Source organism: Dryobates pubescens, chromosome 15 (assembly GCF_014839835.1).
Source record: "Dryobates pubescens isolate bDryPub1 chromosome 15, bDryPub1.pri, whole genome shotgun sequence".
Lineage (NCBI taxonomy): Eukaryota > Metazoa > Chordata > Aves > Piciformes > Picidae > Dryobates > Dryobates pubescens.
The window spans coordinates 17,938,227-17,955,150 of NC_071626.1; the positions used below are offsets into that span (position 1 = coordinate 17,938,227).

The following is a 16,924-nucleotide window of genomic DNA, read 5'->3' on the forward strand; positions in this document are numbered from 1 at the left end:
TCACCAGCCTCACTGCCCTTCTCTGGACATGCTCCAGCACCTCAATGTCCTTCCTGTAGTGAGGGGCCTAGAACTGAACACAGCATTCAAGGTGTGCCTCACCAGTGCTGAGCACAGGGGATGATCACCTCCCTGTCCCTGCTGGCCACAGTGTTTCTAGCACAAGCCAGGATGCCATTGGCTTTCTTGGCCACCTGGGCACTCTGCTGACTCCTGTTCAGTTGATTGTCAACCAATACCCTCTCCAAGTTGCAGCTTTCCAGCCACATTTTCCCAGGTCTGTAGCTTACCATGGGGCAGTTGTGACCCAGGTGCAGGACCTGGCCCTTGGCCTTGTTGAACTTCATACAATGAGCCTTGGCCCTTTGGTGTCACCTGTCCAGACCCCACTGTAAAGCTTCCCTACCCTCTAGGAGACCACCACAGCCACCCAGCTTGGTGTCATCTGCAAACCTACTGAGGGTGCCTCAATCTCCTCATCCAGATCATTGATAAAGACATTAAAGAGGACAGGCCCCAGTACTGAACCCTGGGGGACACCACTAGTGACAGCTCCACTCACCACCACTCTTTGGGCCCAGCCATCAGCCAGTTTTTTATGCAGTGCAGAGGGCACTGATCCAAGCCTTGTGCTAGGAGTTTCTGAAGGAGAATGCTGTGGGAGAATACTGTGCCAAGGGCTTTATTAAAGTCTAGGTAGACAATGTCCAAGGCCCTTCCTTCATCCACCAGGCAGGTCACCTTATTGTAGATCAGAGCAGTCAGGCAGGACCTGCCTTTCACAAACCCATGGTGACTGGGCCTGATCTCCTGGTTGTCTTGTGTGTGCTGTGTGCTGGCACTCAGGATGCCCTGCTCCATGACTTTCCTTGGCACCCAGGTCAGATTGACAGGCCTGTAGTTCCCTGAACCATCCTTCCAGCCCTTCTTGTTGACAGGTGTCACATTTGCTGGCCTCCAGTTAGTTGGGACCTCCCTGTTTAGCCAAGACTGTTGATAAGTAACAGAGAGTGGCTTGGTGAGCACATCTGCCAGCTCCTGAAGCACTCTTGGGTGGGTACTTACTTCCATTTCAACTGCACTTGGGGTCTCTATGCTCAATTCCCATCAAGGCCTGAGTATGTCGTGACCACAGATTGATCTCTGGCTCCAAGGCTTCCCAGGAAAAGGGTCACTGCTCTTTTTGATGCTCCACATCCACCCCATTCAATTCCTCTTTGGCTACAATATAATCCCATCTCGGGACACTAATCCCCTGGGCAGTGACAGCAGATTGTCTTTGTACCAGGGTGGAAAATGATAAACAAAGCATCTCTTCTGCTTTCACAGGCCATGTGGTGCACAGAGAACAAAACTAAAACAAGGAAAAGCAAGGCCTTGCTGCAGGCAAAGGTAAGCATGCAGCACGTTCTCCTTAGAGGCACTTCCCACCTCCCCAGGGTTTGGTCAGGGAGAGCTGACTTGCTCTCCTGCTCTGCCTTAGTGAAACTTGCTGGCATCTGGGCTAATGCTTTGTTTTCTTTCCCTGAGGGTTCAGCCTCCTTCCATTGTGTTTTAATTAAGTTTCCATCAGCATGTCCATCTCCTTCCTGGTGTACAAACTCACACTTTCACCAAGATCTGTGTCCAGCATTTTCCCTTTATTCCATATATTCCCAATTCCTCACCCTCCCTCCCTCAGAGCAGCTGAGAGGTCATGGAGTTTGCAGGCACCTAGGAAATTCAGAGGCTTCTCTTTTGAGTTCCTGAATGTAAGACAGTCCTTGCTGAAAGACCTCAGGCTCCTCCTCCTCAGATTTGACCCTAGATGACCAAGAAGCTGGCACCTAGAGGAGCAGGGTGAGGAGACTCTGCCTTCTTACTTCTTAGGGACACAAATGTGCTGGTGAGGCAGTGAAGAGAGTTCCTGATACCACTGATTTGAATCCTCTGTCCCTGCTCTCCTTTTTCCAGCTGCTGGGATGTCACAAGGAAGAAAGCCACATCCCTCCCCATCACTATGGCTCTAGCATGCTAAGACACTGCTCCAGGCCTCTGTGGTCCTGGTGCTACCGTGAACTACCAGGCCATGCTGTGTGCCAGTCCTGCTTCTGGGCCCCTGTGTACTCAGAACTCATCTCTGGTCCGCAGCTTCTTGGGCTGCTGCATCCTTTCCGAGCCAGGCTTGTGTCTCCAGCTTGCTGACCTGGCTCCACTGTTGGCAACAGGAGGAGGATCTGAGCAGGATCTGCTGCTGCCATCAGTCCTCTGACACTCTTCTCCATCAGTCTGGTCCTGCTTCACATCCCTCTGCTCTATCAGCTCTTCTGCCTTCAGCTGTTCCTGCAGCCAGGGAGAGAGAGAGGATGTGACCCGCTCCCTGCTGGGGCTTTGGCTGTGCTGGCAGGGGCTAACAGGACACATCTTGGCCGCAGCTACCCAAGCCTCCCACAGCCTCTTCTCTTTCGGACACACGGCAGGCTGGCCCCTCCACCAGGCAGAAGAAAACTCCCAGCTGCCCTGCCCCACAGGAAAGCCCACAGGGCATTGCCCAGGGGGAAGTGATGTGGCTGGGGGCACTGAGAGTGCTTCTCTGACAGGGTGCTTTACCTGCTCGGCGTGCTCCCGCGAGTGTGTGTACCAGAGAGCCACGGCGCAGCGCCTCCCGCTCCGCACCGCCCACACGCCGTGCGGGTTCTCCTTGCCAGAGCTGAAGGCCACCAGCCTCCCACACTTGGGATGCACCTCAGCCTGCCACCAGAGAAGAGACAGTGAAGCCAGAAGCCCTCTGGGGCACAGGATCTTTCTACAGAGGTAACACTACCTCTGGCAACGTGGAACAGCACAGAGCCACTAAGCCTCCACTTGCCAGCCTATGAGCAAGGCAGAAGCAAGGTATCCTTGGGAAAGGACAGAGGGACAATACAGGTCACAGACTGGAAGAGCCTGGAACATCTCAGCTAAGAAGCAGTTAACCTCTCTTCTGTCTGTTATTTGCCTCAGTTTGCATTTAGCTGCCCCCATTTGAATCTGTGACACCACCAGCATTACACTGCTTTGGGAACAGTGGCATCCAATAACCAACCACTTCCCTCCCCCCCAGAGTCTCACCCTCAGCCCCCCCCCCCCACCTTTGCTCAGTCCCAGACTTACTGTGACAGTCACAGTGTCCATTTCAGTGAAGAAGAGGCCCCCACCTTGGAAATCATCATTGAGGTAGAGAATGCCACTGTGAACAAACAGAGAGGGCCTGTTCCTCCCTGGTGCCTGCCCACACTCCCTGGCAGAGGAGGCTGTGGACACCAGGTGTTCAAAAAGCAAACAGACCAGTTAAAGGAGAATCCATCCAGGGGTGTCAAAGGCAGCTGTGCCTAGGTCAGGGGAGTTCCTGAGCTGCAGGCCACAGGAGAGCAGGGGAGGATGTCAGGGAGCTGGCTCTACACATTTGCCCTGTTAAGGTTTTAAGCCTCTGCAGCATTCATCTGTGGCACCACTGTGACAATATGCTGGGCTAGACACACCTGGGTGCTGACCTGGCATGGCATTGCTTAGGTTTTAAGATTGGGAATAATCAATAGCCTGGAAAAGGAGACTGATGAGCAAAGAAAGCCATATCTTAAGAGTCCAGGAATTTCAGGGTAACCTAAGAATGGTCAGAAGGAGGCTTGGTGCATGCAGAAAATTAAAACCAATTTCTTTACTAATGTCAGACAAAAAATGTAGTGAGGCCACTGTGCAGTGCAGGTCAGAGCATGGTCAACTAAGTGGAAGAACACACCATAAACCACTTGAGTTCCCCTTGTGTTTCAATTACTTGCAGGCCAGAAGGCCAATGGCAGCCTGGGCTGCATCAAAAGCAGTGTGGCAAACAGATGGAGAAAGGTGATTCTGCCTCTCTGCTCTGCTGAGACCTCACCTGCAGTGCTGTGTGCAGCTCTGGAGTCCCCAGCACAGGAGATAGAGGAGGCCACAAAGATAATCAGGGGGCTGGAGAACTTCTGCTGTGAGGGCAAACTGAAGGAGCTGGGGTTGCTTAGTCTGGAGAAAAGAAGGCACCAGGCAGACCTAATAGCAGCCTTCCAGTACCTGAAGGGGCTACAATCAGGCTGCAGAGGGACTGTTTGCAAAGGCCTGCAGTGATAGGATGAGAGGCAATGGTTTGAAATGAGAGAAGAGCAGATTTAGATTGGATGTTAGGAACAAGTTCTGCACCATGAGGCTGCTGGAACACTGCAACAGGTTGCCCAGGGAGGAAGCTGAAGACCCATCCCTGGAGATCTTCAAGGTCAGGCTGGACAAGGCTCTGAGCAAGCTGCTCTAGTGGAGAATGTCCCTGCTGACTGCAGGGGGTTTGGACTGAATGACCTTTGGAGGTCCCTTCTAACCCAAAGCATTCTATGATTCCATACTGGGTACAGCTGCCACTCAAAGTGTGCAAAAATTGTCAGAATCTTTAAAATAGATTTCAGGTTCTTTTACAGCAGGGTAACAAAACCTGCCACAGGCTGGAGAAAGCCTCTCACATGGAATGAAGAAAAACTGACACAAAATACTGGTGATGAATCTGTAGAGAGATGAATGAAGAGACAGCAAAGCACAACGACTGCTCAAGCCAAGGAAATCCAAGGAGTTTGGTTCTCCCTCTCCTGTACTGCACAAGATGGAACTTGATGACAAGAAACTGCCTGTAAATGGGCTAGAGGTGGACCAGAGTACTGTGGTAGACCCACAAGACAACAACTTGACACTGTTCTAGTACCTGCAGCCTCCCAGCCTCCTTCTGCTCTCCATTAATGCTGGCTGGGAGGAGGGAGGAAGGAGAAAGGGCAGACCTTCTTCCCAGCCTAGGGAAGGTGTTTCATACCTCATTCTGAAGCTACAGATGAAGCCTTCTGCCCGATGCTGCAGACCTGTCTGGCTTTGAGCCAGCAACCCATCAGCTGGTTTCTGTAAGCTAAGCTCACCCTGATGGGGCTGGGGAGACACTGTGATCTCTGCTTGATCTTCCTCGCTTACCTGTAGTCCCGGTACACGTAGGCAGGCGGTTCTCTCCAGCACTCCTGCCCCTCAGGATCCAAGAGACAATTGTCAGCATGGACAGGATGACTGAGATCCATGCGACCTTCCTGCTCCTCTGGAAAGGGAAGTTATGAGAAGGAATATGGGAATCTCCAGGTTCCAGAAACAGCAAGGCAAAGAGAAAGGGGCACAGTGAGAACGAAGGGAAAAGTGTCTCCTGAGAGCTGAGGCTGAGGAGACCCCAGGAGACAGGGACAAACAGAGGGAAAGGTCCTTTACCGTCCACAGCTGTGCGGCACACCAGGTGCGTGAAGGAGACGTGCAGCTTCCGTGCGGGGCTGAAATAGGACTCGATGATTTTCCCTGACTTCTCACTGGCCTGCAGAAGCAATCTGGCATCTCTCCAGTCCACGTCCCCACTCTGGGCCAGCTACAAGTGATGAAGAAGCCTGTTAGAACACTTACAGACACAGGCACCCGGAGAAATGCTACACGTATGCAGGGCAGGAGAGGCCTGTGTGAAGTGCTGTGGTCACACCTTAGAAATGGACCTGTTCACTGAGGAGCACACCTACACCACCCAGTTCTGTCCTTCTGCTTAGTGCAGGAAGCCACAGCAGGAAGGCAGCAGCATTTTGGGTCAGAGACACACAGAATGTTAGGGGTTAGAGGGGCTTCTAGAGATCATCCAGTCCAACATCCCTGCCAGAGCAGCACCACCTAGAGTAGGTCACACCCGAACACATCCAGGTGGGTTTGCAATGTCTCCAGAGGAGACTCCACAACCTTTCTGGGCAGCCTGCTCCAGGGCTCTGGCACCCTCACAGGGAAAAACTTTCTCTTTTTGTTCACACAGAGCCTCCTCTGCTCCAGCTTGCACCCATTGCCCCTTGTCCTGTCATTGGACATCCCTGAGCAGAGCCTGGCTCCATCCTCCCCACACTGCCCTGCACATCTTGATCAACATGAATGAGGTCACCCCTCAGGCTCCTCTACTCCAAGCTAAAGAGCCCCAGCTCCCTCAGCCTTTCCTCAGCAGGGAGATGTTCCACTGCCTTCAGCATCTTTGTGTCTCTGTGCTGGACTCTCTCAAGCAGTTCCCTGAGGTCATTCTTGAACTGAGGGGCCCAGAACTGGACACAATATTCCAGATGTGGCCTCACCAGGGCAGGGTAGAGGGGCATAAGAATTTCTCTCAACCTACTCACCACAGCCCTTCTAATCCACCCCAGGATACCCTTGGCCTTTTTGGCCACCAGGGCACATTGCTGGCTCATGGGCATCCTTCTGTCCACCAGGATCCCCAGGTCCCTTTTCCCAGAGCTGCTCCCCAACAGGTCAGTCTCCAATCTATCCTGGTCCATGGGTCCCACAGTACACAACTGACTACAGAAAACTGGAGTGAGTATTCAGTGAAGGGTCTTCAGGCAGCAGGGTGTTAGAGCGTGTGACTTAGAAAAAATGACTGAAAGAGTTGGAGTTCTCCAGCCTACAGGAGAGAACAGCAAGTTCAGCAGTCTCCAGACACCTGAAATGGGATTATAGAGGAGATGGAGCCAGACTCTTCTCAGAGGAACGTACTAGAAAGAGAAGAGGCAACAAGTGAAAGCTGAAGCAAGGAAAATTTTGGCTAGATACTGAGATGGTGTAGCACTGAAACAGGTGCTCAGCAATGCTGGGGTATTTCCACCCTTGGACTTGCCTGCACTAAGCCTTGAGACATCTCGTCTAGCTTTGGAATTAGCAAGCATTGGGTCAGACTAGACATCTCCAGAGGCTTCTCACACCTTCATTTGTTCTCAGATTCTCAACTGAGTATATCTGTAAGATTACTACAGAGGGGCAAGTAGCAGCCCTGACACCTTGTCTCACAGGAGAGAAAGCCCTTGTTAGACCCTCTATGTCCTGTGTGCCTCAATGTGTCTGTGGAGGGAGAGGGTTGGGAGGACGGTGACTGTCACACACTTGTGACCCCATCCAGAGTGCACCTCACAGACAGAAACACTCAGCTGCAAACACTCCTTCTGGGCAGTCAAGAAGGCAGCAGGCTCCCAGAGCCACTTACCTGCATGGCCTTCCCAACAGTTAACCCTTCGAATCTCTCGTGTGGGGTGTGAGGTGACCGCCTTGCCCTGATGCCATCTCCTGCCTCTCCTGCTGCCTGGAACAGAACACAGATGACACCACCTATCAGGCTGCCGTCTTCTCCTCCATAGAAACACTATAACCCTGCCTGCTGTGAAGGGAAACTCACATAGGTGAGCTCCTATCAGAGCCAGGCCTCACCTTTGTCAGCCGGAGCAGGTCCTTACACTCAGCCTCCGTCAGCACTCCGTCAAATACAACCCTGTGTGTTCCGTTCATCTGCTGTGAATCCAGCGTGACAGCAACACCCTCAAAAGGCACAGAACCTGGTGAGAAGAAAGCACACATAGCCAGGAGCCACCTTGGAGAAGTAGCCCTCAGACACCAACCTCCAGCCTGGGTAAGGAAGTGGAGAGACACTGGACATTCTCTAAGATGAGCAAGTTCCCCAGAATTGCCCATTCCTTGCAGACCTGTGCCACTTGCACCCCTCACATGCTTCAGGGAAGCCAGAGCATCAGCTGGAGAAGGTGGCCTACAGTGAGTGCTTCAGGATACCAGCAAAAACCTGGGGCTTGCTGGGAGAGCAGCAGGGAGCTGGGGAAAGTTGAGTGCACTGCAGACTGCAGCAGCGGAACAGGTCTAGCCTGCTGGAGTGAGGCTCTGGAGAAGAGAAGCAAGTAAACACCTCTCAACCCTCCTTTCCATCACACACCATAGCCCAGGATTATCTCCAGTGAATCCTTCTACTTTGTTTAGCCCCACAGAGAAGCAAGGGGTGTTAGCTGGTGATTTTGGCCTTTCCCCCTCTGCTCCAACCTCTGGAGGGTCAGGAATGCCAAGACACTCAGGCCCTCAGAATGATCTGCTGTCCCATGTGTCACTTCAAAGCAAAGGCTCCAGGACAAAGCCCTACAAGAGGCTTTGAGAACAGAAGACCACCAAGCATACAGGACTCTGCACTGCAGCCTGTAGCATTCAGCCACGAACCACCTGGACTTATGTTCTTCAGGGAAAGACTTGCCCAAGCCAAACAGCCTGGTTCCAGTGCCTCCCCCTCTCTCCTCATCCCCTTCCAAAAAACATTTGAAGTTGGGCTGATGGAGCTGAAGCATGCTTGGTGTAGACAGTTCTGCCACATTGCACAGGGGACTGCATGCCCACAGGCTTGCCATGTATTCAGGCAGCACTGCTCTCACCTTGTCCTGCCACAGCGCTCTTTGAGATCCCATCCCAGGGCTGTACGAAGTGGTTTGCAAGATTACAGAAGCATCAAAGAGGGAGAAGAGAAACAGAGAGCAGTCCTAATGAGCCATTCCAGCCAGCATGCAAATGTCTGAGGATGGAAGACAAGACAGCACTTATCCTGGTTAAAGCTGGCTGACTACATCCAAGTCCTCTTCAAGCTCTTTTACTCACCTCTCTTCACTTTCTCTTCCTCATCCAGAGTTTTCTGCTTTTGCTTCTCCTGATCCTCTCTCAGGAGCAAGGTGGGGAAAAACCAGACCAATGCTGTCAGTACACAAAGCTATGCCTAACCCTCCTCTGTAGGAGCATTCTACCCTTCCTCTTCAGGTCCTGCCCATTCCTCTGCAGGTATTACTGTTTCTTGCCAGCTTCCAGCCCCATCCCTGCTCCCAACACTTGTATTCCAGTCATGGTCAACTTGGCCAATCTTACCTGTGTTTCTCCTTTAGACTTTCAGGAATCAGTTCATCTGGAGTCCAAAGGTCCTGTAGGAACAAATGCAGATGTCTCAGTACACAGCAAACTTCTCCCACGTTGGATCATACCAAACAGCCAGTTTGCACTAACACATATGGCTACAGCAGCAGCTTCAAACTGGCTTCAGTGCTGGGGCAGAGGAAAGGCCTTAAAGATCCATCTCATGAAGGACTTGGGGTCCTCTTCATCAGCATCTGATCTTTCCTGGATCATGTGCTACCAAAGTGAATTCTGGCAACAGTCTGGGCAAAATCAGGATAGGAAGATCAAGATGATATCATTACTTACAGGGTCGTTAAAAGTTCCTCCTAGATGCTCCACTGCATAGTAAATCAACTTCTTCTCCATCAAAGATCTCTGCACATAATGTTGAATATCCTAAGGAAGCAAAGAGGCTGTTAAACAACAACCCCACAAAAGAGAACCCTGTCCTGGGCAGAAACCCGCCCCAACATGCTTCTCTGCACTATGCAAGTCCAGTTCTGTTCTGATACACACTACAAGTAAATTCAGGCTCCAGTTTCTTCAGGCCTGGTCTTGGCACACATTTCCATTGAAACACATCTCCCTTTTTGTCTCCTGGACTGTGACCCTGTTGTATGGGACAGGGGAGGGCCAAGAAGCACAGCTAGGGTTGTAGTTACCTCTCTGGCTGTGACAGCTGTGTCCTCTCCCAGTTCCACACGGTATTGTTTCATTTTCTTCAGCATTTGCTCATCCGTGGGATAGAAGACCAGGTAGGAAGCAGCACATTCAGCAGCTAGTGCCTGGTTCCCAACTTGGGGAAGGACAGAACAGAACAAACAGGTGTGTCTCTGAAAGACTTGACACTTGCAGCCAATGTGTAGAAACCAGCAGCACCCCGTGCTTCGTTTGGGATCTGGCCTTACACTGAGCACACATCATTCCCTGCCTAGCTGATGACGGGCAGAGAACAGAGGGAGTGAGCTCAGTGAAAAACGGACCCACTCTCAATACTTATAGGGAGCTTCTTCGGAGGAGACCGAGGGGAAAACAAGAGTCTGTATTTGCAAGCTTTCTTCTTCATCCCCTCCTCCCTCAGCCAACAGACATGATGGGGCAGTGACATACAAGTTTTACCAGTCGTCTGGAAGAGGAGATGAGAGACCAGGTGAGTTAGTGAGGGAATGAGCAGGAGTATCCAGGGACTGAGGGATGTGTGATAGTGACAAGGTGACAGAATGACCAATGTCATGACAGGCCATGAGTTCAGCGAGGGCAGGCTGGGCTGGCTCAGAAGAAAAACCACTGCTAAGAAGGGATGCACCTGCACGCTCTAGATGGGAAGTGGGGACTTGGTCTGGAACAACACACTGAAAAGGACAGACTAAAACACACAACAGATAGCTGAAATGAAGAGAGCTGGAGGAAAGAAGTGGGAGCACCCATGCCTTACAGGAACTGCACAAGGAGACCAAAAGGGACCACAAGGGACCTCTCCGAAGGTGGCCACAGGCTTGTGCAGAAGTTCTGGGAAGGGTTGGGGGAGGGCAGTGTGCCACTTCTCCCTGTGACATGAGGCCCTCTGGATCCAGAGGTAAAGAGCAAGTTTAGGGCTATGACAGCATAACCCACGGGTCTGTGGCTCTGCTTACCTTGATCATAAGCAAAGTGCAGCAGATCAAGGTGGGAGGGTATGAAATCTTCCGTGGCAGAGATCCGCCCTGGCTTTGTGGCAATTTCAAGGACGCACTGCTGTCTGCACTTCAAAACCTGAACGTAATGGGCTGCAAGACAGGAGCAAGAAAGCCACAGGTTCACACTGCTCCCAGGCAGGAGCGCTGGCAAACGGGGCATGGCCAGCGTGGGGAGCGTGGCCCTCCCACCCAACCCTCTGCACCTTTAATGCTACCTGAAATAGCTTCGTACAGGCCAGGTTGCATCTCCTCCTCCTCCTCCTCCTCCTCATCTTCCCAAGGCCCTTCACACAGGGCACGACACTCTTCCAGTGCTAACAGAGCATCTTTGAGGGACTCCTCCAGCCTGACCACAGCCTGCAGGTACTCATCTGCGTTGTAGTGCTGCACCCCAGCCTCATAGGCTTCCTGCCAAGGACAGAGCCAGGTCCCTTATCAGTGTGGGTGACACAGTGCGATACTTGGCGGCTTCTAGTCGCTCACAAAGCAGTGCTGACATCTAGGGGCCTGCTTATCATGCACAGCCTGTGACACACAGACAGCAGATCTGACTTGAGCCTAAAGGACTTCCCCAGGGTCCTGCAACCTGCCATAACTGCCACCAGAAAGTCTCTATGCCACACTTGCAATGGTTTGTCTTCACCCTGAAGAAAAGGTTTCAGGGAGAACTTTTTGCAGCCTTTCAAATATAAGAAAGAGCTGAAGGAGCCTTTTGACCAAGGCCTGTAATGACAAGGGGCAACTGTTTAAAACTGAGAGAAGGTGGATTTGGATTGAAGGAAGACACTGGTCATGATGAGGCAGGTTTCCCAGGGAAGATGGGGACACTCTGTCAAATAGAAGTGTTCAAAGCCAGGTTGGATGGGGCTTTGAGCAACCTCATTCTGTGGCTGCTCATGTTTGTCCAAACTCAAGGCCTGGGTTCAATTTGAGGCCCTCTCTACAAGGACACTGAAGTGCTGGAGTGGGTGCAGAGAAGGACAATGAAGCTGGTGAAGGATCTGGAGAACAGGTCTGGTAAGGAGCAGCTGAGGGAACTGGGGTTGTTCAGCCTGTAGAAGAGGACTCCCTGAAAGGAGGTTGGAAGCCAGGTTGGGGTTGGTCTCTTCACTCTAGTAACAACTGACAGGACAAGAGGCAGTGGCCTCAAGTTGCACCAGGGGTGGTTTAGTTTGGACATTAGAAGAAACTTCTTGACTGAAAGGGTTCTCAAAGACTGGAATAAGCTGCTCAGAGAACTGGTTGAATCCCCATGCCTGGAGGTGTTTAAAAGAGGCAGAGATGTGGTGCTGAGGTTTAGCACCAGACTCAGTCAAGTCAGAGAATGGTTGGACTAGATGACCTTAAAGGTCATTTCCAACCCAAACAATTCTGTGATCCTACAATTCTGCCAAGTGAAAGATGCCCCTGCCTGTGAGTGGGGGGCGGGATTAGATCTTAAAAGCTCCCTTCTCACGCAAACCATTCTGCGATTCTACATATGGGGGCCTGTCTCAAGCCACGTCCCTTGGGCAGGAACAGATCAGGTACCCTAACTGGGCCCTCAGATGGGAAAAGAGCTGACGACACCTGGGTCTGCATTGAACCCTCACCCAGTGTGGTGTAGGCTCCAGGTCACGGAAGTTGTCTGACTTCACCCCTGCCATGCGCTGGTACTTCTTGATGTCGTCTCGCATTTGGAGGTGCTGAGGGTTAGCGACGAAGAAGGTGTGAGCTGCAGACACGGCCTGATCCAGCTTCTTCAGCTGCAGAGAAAAGTGCTCATCATGCTCCTGCAGACCCCCTTCTCTTCAGGCCCCATCCCTCACCCCTCAGCTGCACCCCGGATTCACTCACAAGGTGCCCGAGTCCCAGGCCTGGGAGCCCTTACTTGCCACGCAGGGTTAGATAACAGTTGGTCTCGATGCCCTTAAGGGTCCTTCCCAACCAAAACGAGCCTACGATTTTATCTCCTCAGCCGACTGCTGGCTCTCCTTTCCTCGGCTGACTGAGGCCCCTGGGGGGACCACTCCCAGCCCCCCTGGAGAGACCCCATCCTGGGGAAGAGATGCCCCTGGCTACCGCCGGGGCCAGTCCGCACCTGGAAGAAGGCCACTTGGAGGTAGTTGTAGGGCTCCCTCCGCTGGAAGTCGCGTCGGTTGGCGCGGCTGGCGCGGTGCGCGGAGGGCGGCGAGCCCAGGCGCTGCCCCAGGCAGTGCTGCAGGCAGTCGGCGCGCTGCAGCACCGGGCCGAAGAGGGCAGCTTCCCAGGGCCCGCCCGCCGGCAGCGCATCCAGGAAAGCCGCCTCTCGCCCGCAGGCAGCGCGGCAGTCGCGGCGGGCAGCCCGCAGCCCCGCGTAGCTGTGCAGGGCCCGCTGCAGCAGCTCGGCCGCCCGCTCGTAGTCCCGAGCGAAGTACGCCCGCACCCCGTCGGCGTACAGCAGATCGTAGGGGACCAGGCGGCCGGGCGACGTGGCGGCGGCGGCGAAGAAGAAGAGGAGAAGACTGAGGAGGGAAGCCATTGCCGAGCCGTCGGGGAGCAGGACAGAAGGCGGCCCCGCTGGCGGCCTGGCGGGCCCCGGGCTAGGTCCACCCAGGGGGCTGGGCCGGCGGGCGGTGCCGGGCGGGGGCGGCGGGGGGCGGCCGTATCGGCGGCCCGGAGCAGGGACGGGCGGTGGGGTCCCGCCGGCTGCCCGGCGAGAATGAAGAGTCTGCCTGTCTGAAGGCATTCCAAACCCGCCTGGCCCTGTTCCTCTGGGACTGACTCTCGGTGACCCTGCTCTAGGAGGATCCTGGCACCTCTTTTTCTGACATGGACCTTAGAATCATTTCGGTTCAGTGCCCAAATAGACGCCAGTGGCAGACCAGCGACAAGTGGCAACCCTCAGGAGTCAGTACTGGGACCACTGCTGTTCAGCTCCTTTGTCAGCAACATGGGCGGTGGCATTGAGGCAGCCTCAGCAAGTCTGTGATGACACCAAGCTGTGTCAGGAGGGGAGGGATCCATCCAGAGGGACTGGGACAGGCTGGAGAGGTGGGGTCAAACCAATCTCATCAAGTTCAACAAGGCCAAGGCCAAGGTCCTGCACCTGAGTCAGGACAATCCCAAGCACAAATCCAGGCTGGAGGAGTGGCTCAAGAGCAGCCTTGAGGAGAAGGACTTGGAGCTGTCAGTTGGTGACAAACTCCCCAGGAGCCAGCAATGGTCACTGGCAGCCCAGAAGGCAGCTGTGTGCTGGGCTGCATCCAAAGCAGGAGAGCAGCAGCACAGGGAGGGGATTCTGCCCCTCAGCTCTGCTCTGCTGAGGCCACCTGCAGCACTGCCTCCAGCTCTGGTGCCCCCAGCATAAGAGGGACATGGAGCTGCTGGAGCAGGTCCAGAGGAGGCCACAAAGATGATCAGAGGACTGGAGAACTTCCCCCATGGGGACAGGTTGAGAGAGTTGGGGCTGTTAAGGCTGGAGAAGAGAAGACTCCAGGGAGACCTTAGAGCAGCTTTTCAGGTACCTGAAGGGGGCTACAGCAGAGTTGGGAAGGGACTTTTGACAAGGGCTTGTGGTGACAGGATGAGAAGGAATGGATTGAAGCTGGAAGAAGGGAGATTGAGACTGTATATTGGGATGAAATTCTTTCCAATGAGGGTGGTGAGACACTGGAACAAATTGCCCAGGAAGGTTGTGGATGCCCCTCCCTGGAGGTGTTCAAGGCCAGGCTGGATAAGGCCTTGAGCAACCTGGACTCGTGGAAGGTGTCCCTGCCCATGGCAGAGAGGTTGGAACTGGATGATCTTTAAGGTTCCTTTCAACCTAAACCATTGCATGAATTTATGAAAGAAAAGCCTTTCATCCAGGCCTCTGCTGAGCATCTCCCAGCACTCACCCTCCCTTTGGTACTGTTACTAAAGAAGCTGCATTTCAGGGTTAAAATTAGAGGACATGCTGAAACCATGAAGAACGGGACTTCTAATAGGGGTGTTCTTGGGAGCTGAAACATTTTGAGTGTTGAAACATCCTAGACAAGTACTTGAAAAGTGTCACTAAATAGCATAGTCAGCTTTTGTCTTGATCACAGTGTCCTAAACTAACCTCACTGTAATGTAGAAAACCACAGCTCCTATCTGGAAGGCCTCTGCCCAGAATGAACCCTTCACCCTCTGAGCATGATCCAGTGAATTTAAGAGAATCTGGACCTTTAATGTGGCGTAGGAAACTGCCCGATGGATGGTTAGCAGGTGTTGCCATGAGGTGTAGCTACTACATCTCGCTGTACAAATAACTGCCAGGAACTTCTCTTGGCGTGTGCTGGGTGTGTGGGAATGCCCCCAGCACCCAAACTTGCACAGCTCTCTAATACAGCAATGGCTGCTCCTTAGTGCCAGTCCCAGCAGGGAGGAGCTGGGGTCCTGACTTTGGTGATAGTTTTGGTGACCCATATGGGACACTGCTTCAGAACTCTGATGGATCTGTGGGAGTACAGGACCTCCAGCCAGCACCGAGGGATTCTCAGGGAGAACCTCTGCTCCCTGGATTGAAGAGCTCTGAGCATGACCCCTCAGAAAGGTAAGAGCATTTCTTTTCTTAAAGGGACAGCCTGCCCATAAGGAGCAGTGAAAGCCACACAGGGACAGGGCTGAGGTATGTAGCTCATGAGGCAAAGCCTATCTGTGAGTCATGGTGAAAGCTTCACATAGTTGGAGCTAGGACAGCCTGCAGGAAGGGAAGAATTTGATCCTTCTGCATGAGAGTCTGTGGAACACCTGGATTTAAAAGTATGAAGGCTGTGGGTTACAGTTCCTCTTAAAAAGGATTTTAGGCTCCTTTCTGACTTGTTAAGTGGGTTTAAGTCCCCCAGGTGGGTTTGCAATTCAGTGACTATGGTGCAGGGGTTAGAGTCCCCTTCTGGGTTGCTAGGGTATAGGTTTGATTGCCCACTGTTAGAGGTACACTCTGCAGTGCCAGCCAGGTATTGTGTATTGTGTTGGGAACTATAATTTGTGTGCTTTGTTTCTTCAGACACTGCAGTGTGTGTGCCAGGTGTTTATTTTGTTTTACTGTGGGGCCCAGTCAATTGTCTAAGGGATATCTTAAAGAAGTTGCCTCTGGGATGTCTTTAAGAAAGGCTCATGAAACAAGACAGTGTTGACGTGTTAATAGTGTTAACTAATGAGAGGATGTGGATAATGTGAGCTGTTAACACCAGACTGAAACATGTCAGTAATGAGAATGAGCTGGTAGTTCCTGGGTAGCACCTGACAACAAGGGGACACAGTCTCAAGCTGTGCCAGGGGAGGTTTAGACTCGAGGTGAGGAAAAAGTTCTTCACTGAGCGAGTCATTCGTCATTGGAATGGGCTGCCCAGGGAGGTGGTGGAGTCGCCGTCCCTGGAGGTGTTCAAGGGGAGATTGGACGTGGCACTTGGTGCCATGATCTAGTTGTGAGGTCTGTTGGAACAGGTTGGACTTGATGATCCTTGGGGTCTCTTCCAACCTTAGTTACTGTGATACTGTGACAGAGTCAAGGACACAAACCTTGGCAGTGGTGCTTAATCTATGGCAGTAAGAGTGATGCCAGCTGAGGCAGAGGAGGGGCAGGGGCACAGCCCCTCTATTGTCCTCATCTTTGCTCCCTTCACAGCCTTTTATGGTTTTGGTTTTGTTTTGCAATTCTTTTGTATCCTGGTCCAGCTGCCTCTGCTTTCTACTTGAAGTTTGGCATGATCTGGATGGAGGATTGAGTAACACAGTCATTTAACAAGTGCTCCATTTGACTTGTTATCACACTTAGGGCTTTAAACTTTAGCATTCGTTTTGCAGTTAATTAGGCAAAGGTCTTCACTTGGGCATTATAACTGGGGAGACACACAGGCTCTTCTGGGCTTTGTTTACTCCTGAGCCAAACTGGACAGTCTGGAATAAGGCAGCAGAGAAAGTAGCTCAGAAGCATGTACCCAACTTTGTATCTCCTCAGGAAGGATATGAAATGGAATCCTGATAAAGCCGATGAATTGGAGAGTCTATAGGAATATCAAGACTTAATTCTGTATGGAATTTAAAACGGACTAGAAAACCCTAAACATTTGCCTAAAGTGTATGAAATAAGGCAAAGAGATTGTATGAAGCAGCCTGGAAGTGGAGAGGTTTGAATGTAGAGGATGCCAGCATGAGATACTATAGGTCGGGGACTTGTTGGAGAGACTTTAGTTTTGTTTCAGGGCTGGAGCTGCTGTAGAGCAGTGCCTTTTACTGAGCAATATTAGAAGGCACAGTGGCTGCTCCAGCTTAGCTGTAGGCAGACCAAATCTCCCTCGAAATGGGCAGGAAAACTTTTCACCTCCCTGGACAACTCCTTTGTGAGCTTTGTTCCCTTCCCCGGGCTGCTAAACACCTGCTGCTTTCCAGGTGTACACACAAGAATGGGGAAAAAGGAGGAAAAAGAGCCTTGCTCATTCCCTTGTTTCCCTTCCAGGAGCCTGGGAAGCTTC

General features: G+C 52.4%; 1 protein-coding gene across 1 annotated transcript; it reads right to left on the reverse strand.

Moving 5' to 3' along the window:
- Window positions 1-1,632: 1,632 nt before the first annotated feature.
- On the reverse strand, window positions 1,633-12,966 carry P3H3 (prolyl 3-hydroxylase 3). The gene is made up of 15 exons (XM_054167693.1): window positions 12,547-12,966; window positions 12,059-12,211; window positions 10,682-10,874; window positions 10,425-10,556; window positions 9,453-9,586; window positions 9,097-9,186; window positions 8,764-8,816; window positions 8,503-8,561; window positions 7,285-7,409; window positions 7,064-7,159; window positions 5,278-5,428; window positions 4,996-5,113; window positions 3,133-3,208; window positions 2,590-2,730; window positions 1,633-2,322 (listed from the first exon to the last, which is right to left on the reverse strand). The coding sequence occupies exons 1-15, from the start codon at window positions 12,964-12,966 to the stop codon at window positions 2,107-2,109; spliced, it is 2,157 nt and encodes a 718-aa protein (XP_054023668.1). The 3' UTR covers window positions 1,633-2,106.
- Between the last annotated feature and the right edge of the window lie 3,958 nt (window positions 12,967-16,924).

Excerpts from the sequence above, each read along its gene's own strand:
- P3H3 (XM_054167693.1), bottom strand. The coding sequence starts at position 12,966 with ATGGCTTCCCTCCTCAGTCTTCTCCTCTTCTTCTTCGCCGCCGCCGCC. Across the intron at positions 12,212-12,546 it reads TCCAAGTGGCCTTCTTCCAG|CTGAAGAAGCTGGATCAGGC; the intron begins GTGCGGACTGGC and ends TTTTCTCTGCAG. Across the intron at positions 8,817-9,096 it reads GAGGAACTTTTAACGACCCT|GACCTTTGGACTCCAGATGA; the intron begins GTAAGTAATGAT and ends TTGTTCCTACAG.